Source organism: Sceloporus undulatus, chromosome 6, assembly GCF_019175285.1.
Source record: "Sceloporus undulatus isolate JIND9_A2432 ecotype Alabama chromosome 6, SceUnd_v1.1, whole genome shotgun sequence".
NCBI lineage: Eukaryota > Metazoa > Chordata > Lepidosauria > Squamata > Phrynosomatidae > Sceloporus > Sceloporus undulatus.
The window spans coordinates 115,897,507-115,917,002 of NC_056527.1; the positions used below are offsets into that span (position 1 = coordinate 115,897,507).

Consider the following 19,496-nt stretch of genomic DNA (forward strand, 5'->3'; position numbering starts at 1 on the left):
CTGATTTTTTAAAAAAATGTTAAGATACATGCTTTTTCTGAGGCTTCTATAGACAATTGCCCACCATGCCACTTGCGCAGGATGCCAAAGGCCCGCGCAATCGGCGGCAGGACCCGGCTGGTGCCGGTCCCCAAGGCTCGCCGGGCCGCTTCCGGCCCGCGGGCCCGCAGGTTGCCTCCCTGCTCGAGATGTTCAGCTTCCACATCTATGCTATGAAATGGAGGACAGGCAGAAGGCAGTCCGTTTTAACATAATGCATATTAAAATACACAACACTCATTGCTACAAGAAGCAGCTGTTGGTCCCCTTAGATCAGGTGGCTTTAAAAGGGCAGTAATGAATTGAAAGTGTGACATTTTAAAAGCAGCTGAGAAAGTGGGAGGACAGAGGACTGATCAGGATTGTCCCTGCCAAACAGTTAGAAGGTATGGCAATGCAAACCAAGGATTTCCCCAACAGAGCAGGAATACAACTATCCACAAGATGCTGATATCATTAACTGTAATAGTTTTGGCGTTGTTACATAACACGTTTTTTTTTTAAAATGCATTTGTAATGATCTGTTTCATGTTTCTAATGTTTCTTTTCTAGATGCATCAACACCTAGTTGTAACATTTTTGGACACGGTGTGTGCTAAAATTGCTGGTGTTTCCATCAAAGTGAAGAATTTTAAAAGATTGCCAATTCTTTTCCCCTCCCAGGGCTCCTGTCTCTTAATAGGAACTGGGCACGTGTCAGAAAGTTATAATTCTCCTACATTACCATGCAATTCTTGGGCTGCAACTTTCTGCAAAGAGGACAAGAGCAGGCCAAGGCTGTGTGTGATGTGTATCTTTAATTCATTTCCAATTTATGGTGACTCTAAAGTGAACCTATCATAGGGATTTCTTGGCAAGATTTGTTCAGAGGAGGTTTGCCATTACCTTCCTCTAGGCTGAGAGCATGCAACTTGCCCAAGATCATCTGGTGAGTTTTATGGCTGAGTGGGAATTGAACCTTGCTCTCCAGAGTCATAGTCCAAGGCTCAAACCACTACAGCACACTGGCTCCTACCTCCTTTTAATTGGTTGGCAATCATACATGAAAATAAAGAGTAATAGAAATTATGATAGAGGAGAAGTCCCAAGTCTCTGCCATTTCAAACCCTCCAGCAACAAAAGCTGTCCAGATAGGTGTCCAACACATTAGGAATTGTAGCTAAAAACCACAAACAACAGGTAGAGACAGCACATGATAAAACAAAGGTAAAACCAGCAGCAAAAGGTGTATAAAAAGCATGTCAACGCCTATAATGCAACAAGAACAGATGCAAACAACTGCAATACATCTGTATGCATAGAAATTGTAGGACAAGATGCCCCATCAAAGGAGTGAAGATTGAAATTGTATGATTTGGCTGAGATGGATAAATTGACTTTCTTGGAGAGAAATCTGTGAGTAGTTTTAAGAAAGACTGCGAACAAGTAACTGCTTTCTTGATGATGCCACGGGGGAAATTTTCAACATTTGGATTTGAAGATTAGTTGGATTAATAAACGGTAGAAACCCAAGGTAAGAGATTGACAACAGAGAAAGTTAGATACACATTGTGCCTCACCATTAGTTGAAAAGCTGGGACTCATTATTACATTCTCCTCTTGTTTTTGAAGATTTAGTGTTTGTAATTTCTTGTTTATCTCTTTTTTGTATTATGTATTTCTGTTATCTATAGGTTGACGGATGGATTGATTGGATTTATATCCCACTTTTCTCTCAAAATGGGACTCAAGGCAGCTAAGGGTCTTTATAGCCTAGTTTTATAGTATAGGACATTTATTTTACTAAAATGTATTCAAAAACAAAACCAGATGTAAAGTAGAAAAGGGTGATGTTTGGGAAAGGATTTTTAAAATTCCATTCTCAAAAGGCCTAGGGGGCATTTTTTTGGAAGCCAAGCTGTGAAGTCCACCCCAAATCATGCAACCGGCTTCCCAAAGGTTTAGATCAATGAAGGCCCCCACCCCAAAGGCCCCTCTTCTCATTTAGCCAGCCTCCAAAAAGAAACCTCATTCACTTACTAATGTCCAGGCCCTCAATTACTGCAAGGATTATGCAAGCCAAGTACCTAATTCTGGGGAGGCTTCCTTAACTCTCCTTTGGGTAACAAAGGGACCCTGCATTCTCCCACACTCCTGCAGGTTTTATTCTCCCCTCCCCTCCCCTCCATCCATCACCAAACAAATGAATTGGGAAGGAAGAAAGGGGCAGCTCACTCCTTCCACACTTTTGGCTTTAGAGTTGGTTGGCAGGGGATCTGCCCTAGGCTTAAGTCCAAACTTGAAAGGGACTCATGGTTTGGACTGAAACCAGGAATGGATTCACTGGCCCCTTTCCTCACTGCTATAGGTCACACCAACGGACACTACTTGACCTCAGCTGAGATTGGTCCATCTGCTGCCTTTCCCAACATGGTGATGTCCTTTGGATGTCTTTGAACTACAACACCCATTATCCCCCAGACAGCAAGACCAAGGCTGCATCCACACTGGAAAAATAACCCAGTTTGGCACCACCTTAACTCTTTTCTGGCTCAAGGCTATGGAATTCTGGGAGTTGGCGTTTGTTGTGGGCCCAGAGTGGAGAGTTGCTCCGCTCTGGGCCCACAACAAGCTCCAACTCCCAGAATTCCATAGCCTTGAGCCAGGGCAATTAAAGCAGTTCCAAACTGGGTTATTTCTCCAGTGTGGATGCAGCCCTAGATTGCAAAAAGACAACACAAAAGGCTTGGAGCCTGACCTCTCCCTAGATGACTAAACCAAGGCTGCTATACTTTGGACATATAATGAAATTGTGTGTGTGATGTGTGTCTTTCGGTGGTTTCCAACTTATGGTGACCCTAAGGCAAACCTATCATGGGGCTTTCTTGGCAAGATTTGCTCAGAGGAGATTTGCCATTGCCTTCCCTTGAGGCTGAGAGCGTGTGACTTGCCCAATGTCACCCAGTGGGTTTCATGGCTGAGTTGGGAATTGAATACTAGTCTCCAGAGTCACAGTCCAACACTCAAACCACTATGCCACAGTGGTTCTGTTTGGGAAAGACAATAATGCCTGGAAAAGCAGAAGGCGGAGGACCATCTCTGATCTTGGAAGTGATGTAGGGTCAGTCCTGGTTAATACTTGGATGGGACACCACCAATGAATACCAGATGCTGTTGGTGATATTTCAAGGGAAAGAACTGGCAAAACCAGCTCTGATAATTCTCTGCCCAAGAAAAACCTACGGTTGCCATAAATTGGCAGGTGACTTGAAGGTGACACATACAAAGTGGAAACCAGCAGGAAAAGAGAGAGATCACATTAGAGGTAGATAGAGTCAGTCAAGGAAGCCATGGCCCTGAGTCTGCAGAGCTTGGGCTGCATCTGCACTGAAGAAATAACCCAGTTTGACACTGCTTTAACTGCCATGACTCAATACTGTGGAATTCTGGGATTTGCGGTTCTGTGAGACATTTAAACTTCTCTGTCAGAGATTTCTGGTGCCACAGCAGATCCCAGATTCCACAGAATGGTGCCATGGCAGTCAAAATGATGCTAGACAGCAGTGCTGATACAGGTCTCTCATTCATAGAGTTATTCATATAACAACAAAGTGACACAGGAACACAATGTCAAAAAGTGACCCTGCTTGGATCGTGCCACATTATCTGAACACAAATCATGAGATTTTTGGATAGAATCCAGAATTCCAGTTAGTAACAGCTGGTGGACTGTGAAAGAGAGATGAGGATGAAGAAGAGGAGGAGGAGGAAGAAACTATAACTATATGATACCTCATTGATTCCTAGATTCTTGAATAGAATCCAAATCATTGATGGCCCAAATTTTGACTCAGTAACATCTGATATCTAAAATATGAATGATGATGATGGTGATGATTCAAAGACCTAGCCATGTTAGTCTTGAAAATCAGTATTGAAAGGGCTCTTGTGGTGCCTTTTGAGACTAAAGTGGATACCATGAGCTTTCATAGACACAAGCAGACTCAAGTCTATGAAAGCTCATGCTGCCAGCTTCTTTCTTTCGTTAGTCTCAAAGGTGCTACAAGATCCCTTTGCTTAACATTATTAGAATTTCACCCAAACACACATTCCAGTAGCTGCTGTAAAGGCCTGCAGTCTAATGGCTCTGCCAGCATTATTCTTTGGCAAGTTAGGAGAACTTTTAGGGCCACTGGGCGACATCAGGCATTTTATGACCTTTTATTGTGGCCCTAAGATGGTGAGCAGCTTGTGGGAAAACACAACCAACCGGGGTTCTCAGCACCATAAAAGTGGAAGTGTCAGACTTGCCCCACACCCGCAACCCACACCCCTCTTGTCACCCAAATCCCCCATAAACTGGCGGGAGAGCCAGAGCTAGAAGCCCACGAGGGAATAAAAAGATGAGCATTTTCCCACAAGGAGATCAGAGGTGCCAAGGCCCTAAACCTTCCCATTTGGAGGAAGAAGAGGAACACGGCAAAGGTGTGCAAAAGCTGCAAATGGCACAGAGAAGGGGTGTGTGTTGTGTGTATGGAAGGGTCACTTCTCTCTGAAATCCTGTCCTAGGACAACTGATTCACAAAGGATTGAAGTAGATTGAGATGAGTTCTGGCATTTGCTGCTGCACGAAATGGAGCTGAGGAATTATCCTTTTGGGAGCTGACAACTCCCAGCATCCCAGCCAACATGCCCCGAGTGTTTGGGGGATTCTGGGCATCGTTGCCCCCTTTCCCCAGAAAACAAGCCACTTGCTCTGTTGAAGGGGAGAGTAAATAGACTGGAGGGTGCAATCTAAGGTGGCGTAAAATAGAATAAGAGAAAGGGATATATAGTGACTTGATGAGAGCAGTTAACAATAACAGAAACCTCTGCTTAATGGGACTTAGTAACAAAATACATGTGAGGAGCCTCTATATCCAGACACAGTATATCTGTGATTATTGGGATATCCCTGCCCATTGGCAGCATACCTAGAACTGATGGCAACTCCGCTCTGGGCTCCACAACAAACTCCAACTCCCAGAATTCCATAGCCTTGAGCTAGGGCAGTTAAAGCCGTTCCAAACCGGGTTATTTCTCCACCGTGGATGCAACCTCACTGAAAAAAATTGGCAGCATGAGCTTTCCTAGACCTCAGTCTGCTTCCTCAGATGCATTTGGAGATGCACATATAATATATTATTTGGTGGACTGCAATGCCCTGGAATTCCTCATCCAGCCTAGATGGAGGATTCTGGGACTTCCAGTGCAAAAAAACAAACAAACCAGATCTAAACCCTATGTGCCTTCAAGTCACCTGCTGATACTATTGAATCTCATTGGGTTTTCTTAGGCAAGGAATACCCAGAAGTGGTTTTGACAGTTACGTTTGCCAAACTCTAGCCTAAAGCACCTGCTATCTGTTGGTGGTTTCCCATCCAAGTGCTAACCAGGGCTGATGCTGTTTAGTTTCCAAGGTCAGTTGCAATCTGGTGCCTCTAGGTAAGGTATTTAAGCAAGATATCTAAACTGGGATTGGAAATATCTAAACATTAGTCCCGCTGAGACAGCCAAAGTAGCTTGTGAGGATGACAACATCCAGAATTCCCCATCCAGGTAACCAAAGGGATTCTGGGCACTGTAGTCCAAAGAAGAGAAATGTCTAAGGCAACCTGTACAACCTGGCAGTAGGTAAGGGCCAAAATTAAAATACTGTAGACTAAACTTCGGGCTGCAGATAGTTTTTTAGCAGCTCATTTTGCAAGGAGAGGTTTAATTAACGATTAAACTATTTTGCAAATAAACCATAGTATAAAAAAGGGAAATGTAAATGAATATCAATTAATTTATACTTATTACTTAAGATTTTTGTTTATCATGAAATCACATTAACATTTGAAAAATTACTTTGCTAGGCGGTATACGTTGAATACATTTTTAAGGTTTCAAGGTTCTCTTATTGTTGACAGCATTTAGTTAGTGGGATATATTACACTTTTTGTCGGCAATCGTACTTTTGTATCATTCATGTTTGACTTGGATGTTTTCAGAATATCTCCCAGGTGTTCATTGCTTTCCTCTTCTCTTCCTTTTTTATTTACTTTCTTCCTTTCTTGGGGGGTGAGCATTTGCCCTTCCTCCTTTTCTTGGGAGAAAGCCAGGCTCCGAAGACGCCTTGAAGTCACTCCACATCCTCATAGGCTGCCCAAAATCCTTTGGCATCTCATGGGCCATACATTGTGCAGGCCTGGTCTAAGGCATGGGTTTGAATTATGCAGCCTTCTAAACATGGTCAGGTCGTGCGTTCTGTGAGCCCTAGCTGGTGTAATCGATGGTGAAGAATGCTGGGTGTTGCAGTCCAACAATTTCTGGAAGGCTGCATGACTCTCACCTCAGATCTGCTGCACTTTATGGGTACATTTGCACTGTAGAAATAAAGCACTGTGAGTGACGCCAGTTTGAGTGCTGCAGCTCCATCCTATGGAATCCTGGGACTTGTAGTAGCTCTTTAGCTGTCTCTGCCAAAGGATACTGGTGTCTCACAAAACTACAAATCCTAGGATTCTGTTCAATGGAGCCATGGCCGTTCTGTCAACCTGCATTATTTCTATAGTGTAGATGCATCCATATGACACAGGGACATGGCTACTTAAACGGGAAAACGGAGCATTAATGGATTTTCCAAACCTTTAAACATGAAAAATGATGGGAGGCAGAATCATGGCCTCCCCCGTTTTTTCCACCAGTCCCTCCTGCTAAACTGGACCTGCTGTTTGCTCCCTTTTGTTGACCGATAAAGGAGGCAGTGGAATGAACTATTTAATTTAGCACTAATCGGATAATCTCCCCTCCTTGAAAAGTCCAACATCTGCGGAAGCCACTGAAGGAACAACCCAGCTAATGGGATTTGCTCTGCCAAGGGTCTCCTTAATCCACTTTTTGAAATGGACCCTCTCTTTTCAAATCAAGGTTCCCTCCATGATCTTCCAACCTTGTCCTGCAATGGCCTCTGAGTATAGGATCTGGAACACACATGTGGGGTTGGCACTGCAGGGATGTGGGCATGGCGATCCGGGTGGGCACTGACTCCTAGGGTCTGCTTTATGGGTAGAAGTTCACTGGTGCGACTTCAATTCCATGCCAATGGAAGCTGCAATGGTTAGACTAGATATCCAGGGATAACTGTGTTGGCCATACAGCAAAGTACAATAACATCTAAAATCCACAAAACAGCAATATTTTTATTGGACCAACCAAAGTGCACAAAATACATGATGCAAGCTTTCAAAGCTCCACTGGTTTCTTCATCAGGCAAAGGTGTTAAAAATCAGCCAGGAAGGAGGAAATTTGGCATTGTTAAGAGTCACAGGCCTACATTTTGTCAAGATGTCATTTACATTTTATTTCCTGGGATTTAAGACTTGTGTCTTAAAGAACGTCTCCCAGAACCCACATGGCCAAAAGGAATGGCTTCAGCCTGCATGGATATCCCTCCATAGCATCTTAACTTTAAACAACATCTTGGCAAAATGTAGGCCTCTGACTCTAACATCCTCAAAACAAATTTCCCTCTTGTATGATTCTTATCACCTTTGCTTGATAAAGAAACCAGTAGAGCTTCCAAAGCTTGCATCATGTATTCTGTTGCGTTTGTTTGGCCCAATATTGATACTATGTATTGCTGTTTTGTGGATTTCGGTTAGATCAGCTTTTTGCAAGTTTTTTTCCTACCTAAACGCTACATTAAAGTATGGGAAATATGTAAAAGAATAACAGAAACATTAACAATGAATTTCCTTCTAACTCCAGAAACTTATCTATTAAATATGCCAATCTGTTTAGAAAATCAGAAAGGGGGGGGGGAATTGAGTATATTCTCCTATACGCAATAACAGTTGTGAGAATGGTTTATGCTAAGAAATGGAAAGATCAACGAATTCCGATGTATTGATGAGTGGATCTTAAAATTAATGGAAATGGCACAGATGGACAAATTAACAATGTACCTGAACAATAAGACACTACAAGCCTGTGGAAATGAATGGGAAAAAGTAGCTTTTTGCAAGTTTTCTTTCTAACTAAATGCTGGAGTAAAGTATGGATTTCAGCTAACTTAAGCCATGTGTGTTGTCAAATTGACACATTGTCCACATTAATACATTAGAGAACGCATAAACTACGTGATGCATGCTTGGAGGGCCTGCTTCGCTCGTGGCCAAAGGGATGGGACTGTGATGGATGGTGTCACTTTGGAAGACAAAAGTCAGCCTCCCTGCTTTGCTTTGAAATTCACTACAAAGGCAGAAGCATGATGAGACTCTTGGGGGAGTGTGAGTAAGTGTGTCCCTCCATCTCTGCTCACACTCTCGCACTAGGGACCCTGGGTCGCGTGGACAGCAGAAGGCAGAGAGGGAGGGGAGGCATTTCAACTTGTAAACACACCGCAAGGTGCTAAAAAGCCTGGATCAAAGGCCCTTTTGCAATGCCACCATAAAACCAGGGCATCTTCCCAAGGGAAAAGTGGCACCCCCACCCACCTTTGCCCAAGGAACAGCTGGAAAGGCCCAGCCAGGTGTGAAAGGGTCATCCTTCTTCTTTCCCGTGCCATTGGGAGGCCAGGGATCCTCTCCAGGGGTTTAGTCCGAACTTTCAGAGAGCGGAACTTTGGATGTACCTTTAAAGCTGTATCTGCTGGAGAGAAATACATAAAAGAATAACAGAAACATTAAAAATTAATTTCCCTCTAACTCCAGAAGCTTATCTATTTAATATGCATAGTCTCCTATACGCAGAAACAGCTCCGACAATGGTTTTACGCGAAGAAATGGAAAGATCCACGAATTCCGATTATTGGTTTTTTAAAAATTTATTAATTTGTTAATGCAGTCTAAACAAAACATGACAACAAACGGTACACCAAAACAACAAGGAATAAAAACGTCAGGGACAATAAACCCCTCACATGTGGTTATTTCACCACTTGCTCCACTCTGGGCCCACAACAAACTCCAACTCCCAGAATTCCATAGCAAAAAGCCAGACAAATTAAAGCAGTGCCACACTGGGTTATCTCTCCAGTGTGGACGCAACCTAAGATTTTCTTGGACCATTTTCCTTGGGAGGACATTTCCCATGTGTGCCTCTGAGGCTGAGAGAGTGGGACTTGGGTTTCCATGCCTGAGAAGGGATTTGAACCCTGGTCTCCCAGAATCCTAGTCCAAAAGGGGCAGATGGGGACCCTCTCCTATGCTTTTCCTGGCCAGATTTCTTTAGAGGAGGTTTGCCATTACATTCCTCTGAGGCTGAGAGAGTGTGGCTTTGCCTGAAGTTAACCCCATAGGGTCCCATGCTTAAACAGGGTTTTGAACCCATGTCTAAAGTCCTAGCTCAAAACTCAAACCAAATGCATCAGAGGAAGTAGACTTTAGTCTAGGAAAGCTCATGCTGCTCAACTCCAATTGAGCATCCTTTGTCCAGTCCCTCATTGCAGCCTGGATGTGAGACCCTGCCTGGGTTCAGACGTTCATTTTTGCCCAGCAAGGCCAGGCATGAAGCCATCACAGACAACGCAGAGGAGGCAAAATTTAGCAAATCGGATCAAAAGTCTGGCCTCGCGCTGTGAGCAGGATTCGAACCTGCGCAGGGAAACCCTATTGGATTTCGAGTCCAACGCCTTAACCACTCGGCCATCACAGCCGCCGCGCGCGCAAATCAGCGCCTGCGCTCACCTATTCTCCGCGTTGGTATTGCTCGCCCTGCGATGCTTAGCCTGCGCTTGGGATGAACCATTCCAGAGAGAGGGGGGGATGAGCTCTGGCCATTCAATGCTCCTCTCTGTGCACGTGTTTCAGAACTTACAGAGTAACTAGCGCATCAGGAGAAAAGCCTAGGATACTACCGTCTTTGCAGCTAAATTTCCAGCTCCATGGAGCTGCTGGAAAATGTATTCAATTCTTTGAACCCTCCCTCCTTCAATCCAGAGTGGTACAGCCTCTATTTGGACCAAAGCAGGGAAGATGTTAAAATACCAAATGCAGGGTGTATCCACATGGTAGAAATAATGCAGTTGGACACCACTTTAAATGCTGCGGCTCCATCCTATGGATTTTGTATCCTGGGGATTTGTTGTTTTGCAAGGCCTATAGCCTTCTCTGCCAAAGAGGGCTGAGGCCTGACTGAACTTCAGATCCCAGCTTTTTATAAGATGGAGCCATGGCCGTTAAAGTGATATCGAAGTGTCTTATCTCTACAGGTTAGATGCACCCATTGGCAAGAAGACCATAAAGGAGTTTGTCCTCATTGAGGACTAGGCTCTTGTTGCTTCATCCAAATTGGAATCTTCCCAGAAACCATGCAAGGGTAGCTGTGTTGGCCATTGAATAAATGCAAATGAAAACCCATCAGTGAGACCTTTACTGGCTGACCCAAATGCAGTTGCCATCCTCTGAGGCTGAGAGGGTGGGATTTCCCCAGGATCACCCAGTGGGCTTCCATGGCCAAGCCAGGATTCAAACCATGGTCACCCAGCATCCTAGGTCAACACAAACTATTATGCCACATTGGATTTCTCTCTCTCTCTCTCTCTCTCTCTCTATATATATATATATATATACAGTGGTACCTCGGGATACGAAATACCCACATTACGAAATTTCCGGGATACGAAAAAATCCCATAGGAAATAACTGTTCCGGGTTACGAAGGTTATTTCGGGTTACGAAAAAAATTTTGGTGCTTTTTTCGGCTTTTTCGCACGAAATCGCGGCTTTTCCCCATTAGCGCCTATGGCATTTCGGCTTGCGAATGCTTTTCGGGTTACGAAAGCGGCGGCGGAACGAATTAATTTCGTAACCCGAGGCACCACTGTATATATATATATATACATAAATATAGCCCTACCTATCTATCTCTCTATCTATCACCATACATAGACTGATATATATGGATACTGTATATAGATAGATGGCTGGACAGATAGCTATAGATACAGTGGTCCTTCCCCATTCACTGGGGTTAGGAGTGAAGGATCCCCATGAATGTGGAAAAACCGCAAATAAAAAACCCACTGTTCTTTTAACTTAAGAAAACACATCTCTCTAGGAATCTCCAGGTCCTCCAGTGCAACTCTATGGCCAACATCTGCCAGAAGGTGATCATAGAATCATGCTGGAGGACCTACAAATCCTTAAAGATAGTTTTTTGTGGGGTTTCCAGGCAATGTGGCCGTGTTCTAGAAGAGTTTCTTCCTGATGTTTCACCTGCATCTGTGGCTGGCATCTTCAGAGAAAGATGCCAGCCACAGATGCTGGCGAAACATCAAAGATAAACTCTTCTAGAACATGACCATATAACCCCAAGATCCCAGAAAATCCCCCAGAGAAGTGTTTTCTCTTTAATAATAATAATAATAATAATAATAATAATAATAATAATGATGATGATGATTTATTTATAGCCCGCCCAATCACAAGGAATCCAGGCGGGTTACAACAGTAAAAATAAAGATAATAAAATAAAATACAATAAATAAATAAAATACAATAAAATTAAAGAGAGCAAAGTGAGTACGTTCACAGTTAGGCCTGATGGAAGTTGGGCCTCTCTTTTTTCACTCCCTCTCAGGTCTGATGATGATGTCATGGAGGGAGGGCTCTTCTTCTTGAGGCAAGGATTTTATTTTAATTAATTTTAATTTAATTCTTCTCATTAAATTTAAGAGAAGAATTGGTGGACAGAGTGACATAAGTCACAGTAAATGGGGAGTAGAACTAGGTAGGGAAGGCCTGCCGGAAGAGATCCGTCTCAAGAGCCTTCTTAAAGGCTGTAAGAGTAGAAATGTCACGGATCTCCTTCGGCAGGTCATTCCAAAGCTTCGGAGCTGCGATGGAAAAGGCCCTCTGGATGACTGAAGTTAACCTAGATTTTATTGGCTGAAGTAGATTCTTCCCCTTCGAGGACCTTAGAGTGCGGGACGGACAGTATGGAAGTAGGCGATCTCTTAAGTATTCTGGACCCAAGCCATGTAGGGTTTTGAAGGTAATCACCAACACCTTGTACATTGCCCGGAAACTAATTGGCAGCCAGTGAAGGGATTTCAAAACCGGTGTTATGTGATCGGTACGACGAGTACCTGTAATTAACCTGGCTGCCATATTTTGTACAAGTTGAAGTTTCTGAACTTGGCACAAGGGTAGCCCCATGTACAGCGCATTACAGAAGTCCAGTCGAGAGGTGACCAGCGCACGTACAACTGTTTCAAGGTCTCCATGCTCCAGGAAGGGGCGCAGCTGGCGTATCAGCCGAAGCTGATAACAAGTGCTCCTGACTGTCGCATCTACCTGAGCTGTCAGGTGAAGCGACGAGTCAAGGAGCACCCCTAAGCTGCGGACAGAGTCTTTCAGGGGAAGTGTGACCCCATCCAGAACTGGCTGACATAATTCCATACCTGGGCTTGGGTTTCCTATAACAAGTACCTTCGTCTTACCTGGATTCAGCTTGAGTCGGTTTTCCCTCATCCAGTCCATTACCGCCCCAAGACAGGCATTCAGAGGAGAGATGCCATCCTTAGTCACTGCATCAGTCTGAGACATAGCGAAATATATTTGGGTGTCATCAGCGTACTGATAACATCCTGCCCCATGTCTCTGGATGATTTTTCCCAGCGGCTTCATGTAAATGTTAAACAGCATAGGAGACAATATTGCGCCCTCGGGTACACCAAATTTTATCTCTCTTTTAGAAGAGCAACTGTCTCCTAGCGCCACTATCTGGAATCTGCCTGAGAGGTAGGACCGGAACCACTGTAGAACAGTGCCTCTGATACCTAACTCTCTCAGGCATTCCAGAAGGATACCATGGTCGATGGTATCGAAGGCCGCTGAGAGGTCTAAGAGCACCAGCAGGGTCACACTTCCCCTGTCGATGCCCAGACGGAGATCATCAACTAAGGCGGCCAAGGCCGTCTCAACTCCGTATCCTGCCCTGAATCCGGTTTGAAATGGATCCAGATAATCAGCTTCATCCAAGACTGCCTGTAGTTGATTGGAGACTTGAGATCTCCAGCACAACTCTACAGTCAACTTCTGGCAGAGTTGAGCTGGAGGACCTGGAGATTCCGCAATTAATCAGATCCGCAAAAGTGGAAGCCGCAAATATGGTGGGCTGTATGTGTGTGTGTGTGTGGATAGATAGATGGATAGATAGATAGATAGATGGATGGATGGATGGATGGATGGATGGATAGATAGACAGACAGACAGATCTCCCACTCCATGTGTGTTCCTCTGAGCATTAAAGGCTCACTGACAGGGAGCTCAGTCAAGGGCAGTGAGCTGAGGTTGGCTCTGTTTTTTGGGAAGATTAGCCCCTCTGCCATGCACCCAAGAAAAGGGCTTTTAATAGGGTTGCCTCATCCCTTTAATTAAACCTGCAACGGTCCTTGAATCCAAGGCAGGCTTCACTGGCAGCGCCTAGGAGGGAAATGCTTTCAGCTTGGCCTGCACCCCATTACCAAGAGGCCTCTTTGTTCAAGGCCCAGGCAATATTGGGGTGGGTGGGTGAGGGAGAGATCCTCCTGGGGGCTTTTGTCCTGGGCAATTGTCCTTCCCTGGGCCGCAGTCCACCCCCTTTTCATTAGCCACGCGTTGCTGCCCTCTAATCCGCAGGCGTCTCCCCTCCTGGTCCTTTTCTCGCTCGGATGCCCCTGGAAATCTATGTTTCTCTTGGGTAAGAAGAAAACAGGAGTGCATTCCACACTATCCACACCCATTTCCAAAACACACACACACCGTGTGTAAAAACCATACCCCAAAATCATACCAAGCCACACACCCAGTTCCCTGCATTGTTTGGAATAATGTACCCACGTTCATTGATTTTCCCAACCTTTTGGTGTAACCCTGCACTACAGTCTTAAAAGAAGGATGTTTTCCTGCCCCAGAAGATTCTTTAGCACTGAGAGCTAAAACTCCCAGGATCCTTTGGGCATTAGGGAAGCAGCCATGACAGTCAAACTAGATCATTCTGTGGGGAATACATATAATTTCCTTTCATGTATCTACAGATCAGGATCACAGGTTTGCTTCAGTTGGCATCTTCTGGTTCTAGCCTCAAAAGGAATGCAACCCAGTCCCCAAGATAGGTCCAACACACACTGTAGAAATAATCCAGTTTCAGACCACTTTAACTGCCCTGGTTCAGTGCTAAGGAATCCTAGGAATGGCATCCCAGCTGACAGATAAGGCTAAATGTCTGACAAAATTATAGTTCCCAGAATTCCTTGGAGACCCAGTTGTCCTCATGTCCTGCTAGTGGACGGTCCATTGTGGTGTCACGAAGGCAGAGTGGCTCCCAACCTTTGGTCCTCCATTTGTTTTGGACTTCAGATCCCAGAAGGCCCAGCCACCACCTTGGCCTTATTTTTGATATTGTTGTGTGCCTTCAAGTCATTCCCGACTTATGGTGACCCTAAGGCAGTACCCCAGGAGATATACAGTAATGGGATTTTCTTGAGACGATTTGTTCAGAGGAGGTTGGACATGGCCATCCCCTGAGGCTGAGAGAGTGTGATCTGTCCAAGATTACCCAGTGTGTTTACATGGCTGAGCTGAGATTCGAACCCAGGTCTCTAGTCATAGCCCAACACTCAAAACCACATCACCATGCTGGCCTGCAGTCTACAACTTGGTCTACTTGTGGCCTACAGTCAGGAATTATGGGAACTGAAATCCGAAACATCTGGAGGACCACAGGGTAGGAACCACTGGACTCGATGGTTCTTTGCTCCCATCCAAGGTGTCTCTTCTGATGGTCTCAGGTCCTTTCTAGCTCTGCAACACTCTATCATTGTCAGAGTGCCCCCTGGGCAACACCTGGAGTACTGCAGCCTGGCCCCCAATAAACTCCCTTTGGCTGAATTGGGCGTCAAATGGGTCACTTGGCAAGTTGGGACATCATGAGCTGTGAACAATCCCACCCTCCCCCAGATCAAGCAAAAGGTGTGACCAAGAAAAGTCTGGGAGCTGAAGCCAGCTCTTGTTCCCATGGCTTAGAAAGTGAGCAGGCCAAGGAGGGGATCATCATAAATGCCAAAATCAGCCACAACATGCTGTTAAACCAAAGGGTGCGGGTGATGGGAGAGGTGGAAAAGAGGAGAGAAAAACAACCCACCCACCTGTCCCAAAATACCCCTCCCCCAAATCCACACCATTCTTTCTCAGACTTGCTCCGAATTGGGTCAGGGAGGTGGAGGAGGTTGCATTTGCAAAATGTTGCCACGTTGCAAAATCACCTGATGGAAAAGCAAAATATTCCAGCTGTGATCTAGAGGCCCAAAGAAGAGGAAGCTGTCTGGATTCCAGGCTTCTATCCATCCCTAGTCTCCCCTGTTTTTTAAAAATTATTGTTATTTTTATTAGAATTAAAAGATATAGCTGTGTTTGTCTCTAGAAACAGTGTGTAGAGAGATCTTGTAGCACCCTTGAGACTCACTGAAAGAAGGAACTGCTTTCTTTCAGTGAGTCTCAAAGGTGCTACAAGATCTCTCTACAGACTGATTTTGCAGCCAGTAAGTGCTGCATATTGCTGGAGGGTGTCTAAGAGGAAAGGGATTAAAAAGGATTCTCATTCGAAAAGGATAAAGAAATAAATTGTTATCAAGGTTTTAATAATAATGAGGCTTTTAAAAAAAGACTGCTGTTGCATTGGCCGGGAATCGAACCCGGGCCTCCCGCGTGGCAGGCGAGAATTCTACCACTGAACCACCAATGCTTGGGAGAACATCTGGATTTCCCCCTTTGAGAGGCTGCCTGAGGCTGGCCAGGCCCAGCATTTCCAACCCAGCCTCAACCTCAGATTTCTTTCTCTGCTCGGATCTGTGAGAAGATGAGAAAGGCTCCTTGCTCAGGGCCAAGCTCCCATTTTGCACATTCAGAGCAAAAGAGGAAGACAAGACATTATTTAGATATTATTAAAGATGCCAACATCGGCATAGGATATAATAATAAAAGTGGAGTCCTATTTTTATGGGGGTGGGGGGGGGGGGCAAGTGGACTATGAATAAAGTGACTGTTTTTTTAATCACTGATGGATTTTTGTTTGTATTTGTTAAAGGGCCAACACTGCTACCCCTGCCTGTTTTCTTGTTTTTGAATAGTGTGTGTGTGTGTGTATAATGAAATAAATTATGAATTAATAATAATAATAATAATGTCATTATTATATTAATATATTATATCAGACTGCAGATATTTGATGATGATGATGATGATGATGATGATCATAGAATCCTAGAGTTGGAAGAGACCCCAAGGGCCCTGATCCAGTCCAACCCCATTCTGCCATGCAGGAACTCTCAATCCAAGCATCCCTGACAGATGGCCATCCAGCCTCTGCTTAAAGACCTCCAAAGAAAAAGTCTCCACCATGTTCCGAGGTGGTGATGATGATAATGGTGATGATGATGATGATGATGATGATGATGATGAATTAAGCTACTGTAGAAGGAAAAGAGAAAGAGACAGCATGTCGTAGTGGTTTGTGTGTAGGACTAGGGCACTGGGAGACTCACTGGGCCATGGAACTGGAAACCCACTGGGTGACCTTGGGCAAGTCACACTCTCTCGGCCTCAGAGGATGGCAATGGCAAAACCCCTGTGAAGAAACTGGCTAAGAAAAACCCCTCATAGCTTCGTCTTCGGGTCATCATAAGTTGGAAACAAATAAAGACATACAACAACAGCCAAGCTTCGAGCAAAGAAGCCAGGGCTGCCTTGAGTTTGCGAGACTCGAGTAAGAAGGAGGCACAGCAGCCACTGCAAAAAGCACGCTCCCCGACCTGAGCTGTTTGTCTGCCAAAGGTGTCCCCATCTCTCCCACTCCTTCTGGGCCAGGGATTTGTGGAGTTCGGCGCATCCTTGCAGCTCTTCAATAGAGGGCTGAAATGAAGGTGCGAATAATTTTTGCAGAGCTTCCCAACATGAAGAGAGGAGGGAAGCAAAAGAAGGGCTGTTGCATTGGCCGGGAATCGAACCCGGGCCTCCCGCGTGGCAGGCGAGAATTCTACCACTGAACCACCAATGCATCTGCATAAACAGCTGCCTCCAATGCTTGTGATGTATTCACTCCTGACCAGCCCTGCTTGGAGCTCAGTTTCAGAACATTACAACTGGGGCTCCTGGGGCCTCTGGAAATCACCTCCTATCCCTCCACCTTCTCAAAACGTCAGATCCCAGAGGAGCCTCATGAAGAATCAAAGGCACTCTGCACGACCTCAGAGACATTCTTGGCTTTCTTCAGAGTCAGTCTTGCAGATCAAGGCCTTAAAAACACTGGGTTGGATTAGATAATGGTTGGATCTTATCATCTTGTTGTGTGCCTTCAAATCGTTTCCAACCTATGGCAACCCTAAGGCGAAACTATCAGAGGGTTTTCTTAGCAAGTTTCTTTAAGGGGTTTTGCCATGGCCATCCTCCAAGGCTGAGAGAGTGTGACTTGCTCAGAGTCAGTCTTTTGTTGTTGTGGTGTGCCTCCAAGTAATTTTTGACTTATAGCAACCCTAAAGTGAACCTGTCATGGGGTTTTCTTAACAAGATTTGTTCAGAGGAGGATTGCCATTGCCTTCATCTGAGGCTGAGAAAGTGTGACTTGCCCAGGCTCACCCTATGCTGTAGAAATAGTGCAGTTTGGCACCACTTTCACTCCATCCTACCAACTCTGAGGTGTGTAGTTTGGTGAGGCGCCATCCCTCTTTGCCTGGGAAGGTGAAAAGACCTTGTAAAACTACACATCCCAGGCTTTGACAGGATGCAGGATGACAAAAGTGTTCTCAAACTGCATTATTTCCACATTGTAGACACACCATTGATGCATGGAGCAATGAAAGATGTCTGCTAGTAAGAGTACGTTTGTGGCATGGGGATGCAAGATGCAAAACCCCAATATTAACTGATGATGAAAGCACAATTTCATCATCTGAATTTCATTATGCTAGAACTATAAACTCTGGGCTGTAAGAAAAAGAGACCTTCTCTGATTGTTCGTGTCACTTTGTTTGGTTAGCAGCCCAAAGGAAGGCAGGACTCAAGTGAGATGAAAAGAGACTGAAATAATATATATTTTAAAACAGATTAGGAAGGCAGGGGTGCAATGGCTTTCCTGTAGGGCTGGGGAAGAGTGGTGATTTTGAGGTTACTCCTTGCCCTACTCCAAGTGAGATATTTTTTTCTTAATGTTACTCCTACTCCTGTAAAAACCTCTTACACCTTTATTCCTTACTCCTACTCCCCAGCAAGGCTGGCGTGTGTGTGCGCGCGTGTTTGTGTAAGTGTTTCTCATTGCCTCCCGTCCCTTCCTTAGTGCAATATAATGCAATTGTTTTTTGGTGTTTGCAGGGACAATGACATGACAGGAATAAGGAGTCCTACTCCTGTAGAAACCTCTTATTCCTGTACTCCTTACTCCTACTCCCCAGCCCTGTTTTCCTGGGGGGCAGAGGCCATGGAAGAAGCCTGCCTCACATGCTAGCCCCCAAAGGGCAGCCCCTCTCCCTCCACCACCCCTTTGACAGACCCTCCCTTTGCAAAGGTTTAATTCCCTTTGCCTGGGAATGCCTTCCTTCCACATGCCAAGGTGTGAAATGCCTGCAGCCCCCGAAGTGGCACTTTTCACACACACCATCTGTCCCTCTGCTCCCTCCAGGAGGCCCCACGAGTCTTGGCACCTTGGGCGCCTGGCCAAGCCACCTGCAAACCTGGAGATGGCACAGCTGGAGCCTGGGACTGCAGCCCCAGAAAGGATCATCTTTGCCTTGACTCAAACCAGGGCTGCCGAAATCTACATCTGTCTTGTAGGTAGAGACCAAATGAACAGAATCCATATCTCTAGGCTGCCCAAATTCAGATGAATAGATAAGACATGTTAATCTATCTGTCTGTCTGTCTGTCTGTCTATCTATAATAATAGGGACAGGGTAGGGGGTTCAGTTCTCAGTTAGGCCATGAAAAGGGTGGCCTTGGGCAAGTCACATTCTCTCAGCCGCAAGGGAAGGTAATGGCAAATCTCCTCTGAACAAATCTTAGCAAGAAAACCTCAGGATAGGGTGGTCTTAGGAAACAACTGGAAGGCACACAACAACAACAACAGCAACAAACCTGCCCTTCTACTACTATTACTATTATTAATTTGTACCCTGTTTCCCCCCACCCCCAAAAAATTTGGGATTCAAAGCGGTTTACAGCCCAAAACCACGGTACAATTAAAAACTTACGCATGTGGCAATTAAAAGGTAATTAAACTAATGCAATATTAAAACAGAGCATTCTCCATCGGGAGAAGTGGGAAAATACAAATAAAACTTCTTCTTCTTCTTCTTCTTCTTCTTATTATTATTATTAGAGTACAATTTTTAAAAAGATAAGAGCAGTCAAAAACCAGACACTTTAAAATAATAGAACAACCCCTGCCCTTCCTTTCCCAGATGCAGGAGGTAGGCTGAGTTG

General features: G+C 44.9%; 1 protein-coding gene and 3 non-coding genes across 4 annotated transcripts in view; 1 reads left to right on the forward strand and 3 right to left on the reverse strand.

Annotated features, from left to right (window-relative positions):
* Nucleotides 1-81: 81 nt before the first annotated feature.
* The window catches only part of HES7 (hes family bHLH transcription factor 7), a 27,746-nt gene continuing 8,331 nt past the window's right edge, over nucleotides 82-19,496 (forward strand). The window contains exons 1-2 of the mRNA XM_042473912.1: nucleotides 82-170; nucleotides 18,697-18,844. Coding sequence (XP_042329846.1) covers nucleotides 82-170; nucleotides 18,697-18,844 — 237 coding nt within the window. The remainder of the gene's footprint in view (nucleotides 171-18,696; nucleotides 18,845-19,496) is intronic.
* TRNAS-CGA lies at nucleotides 9,615-9,696 on the reverse strand. The gene has a single exon. It is a non-coding gene; the product is annotated as a tRNA-Ser (tRNA).
* On the reverse strand, nucleotides 15,698-15,768 carry TRNAG-GCC. The gene has a single exon. It is a non-coding gene; the product is annotated as a tRNA-Gly (tRNA).
* TRNAG-GCC lies at nucleotides 17,009-17,079 on the reverse strand. Its single transcript has one exon. It is a non-coding gene; the product is annotated as a tRNA-Gly (tRNA).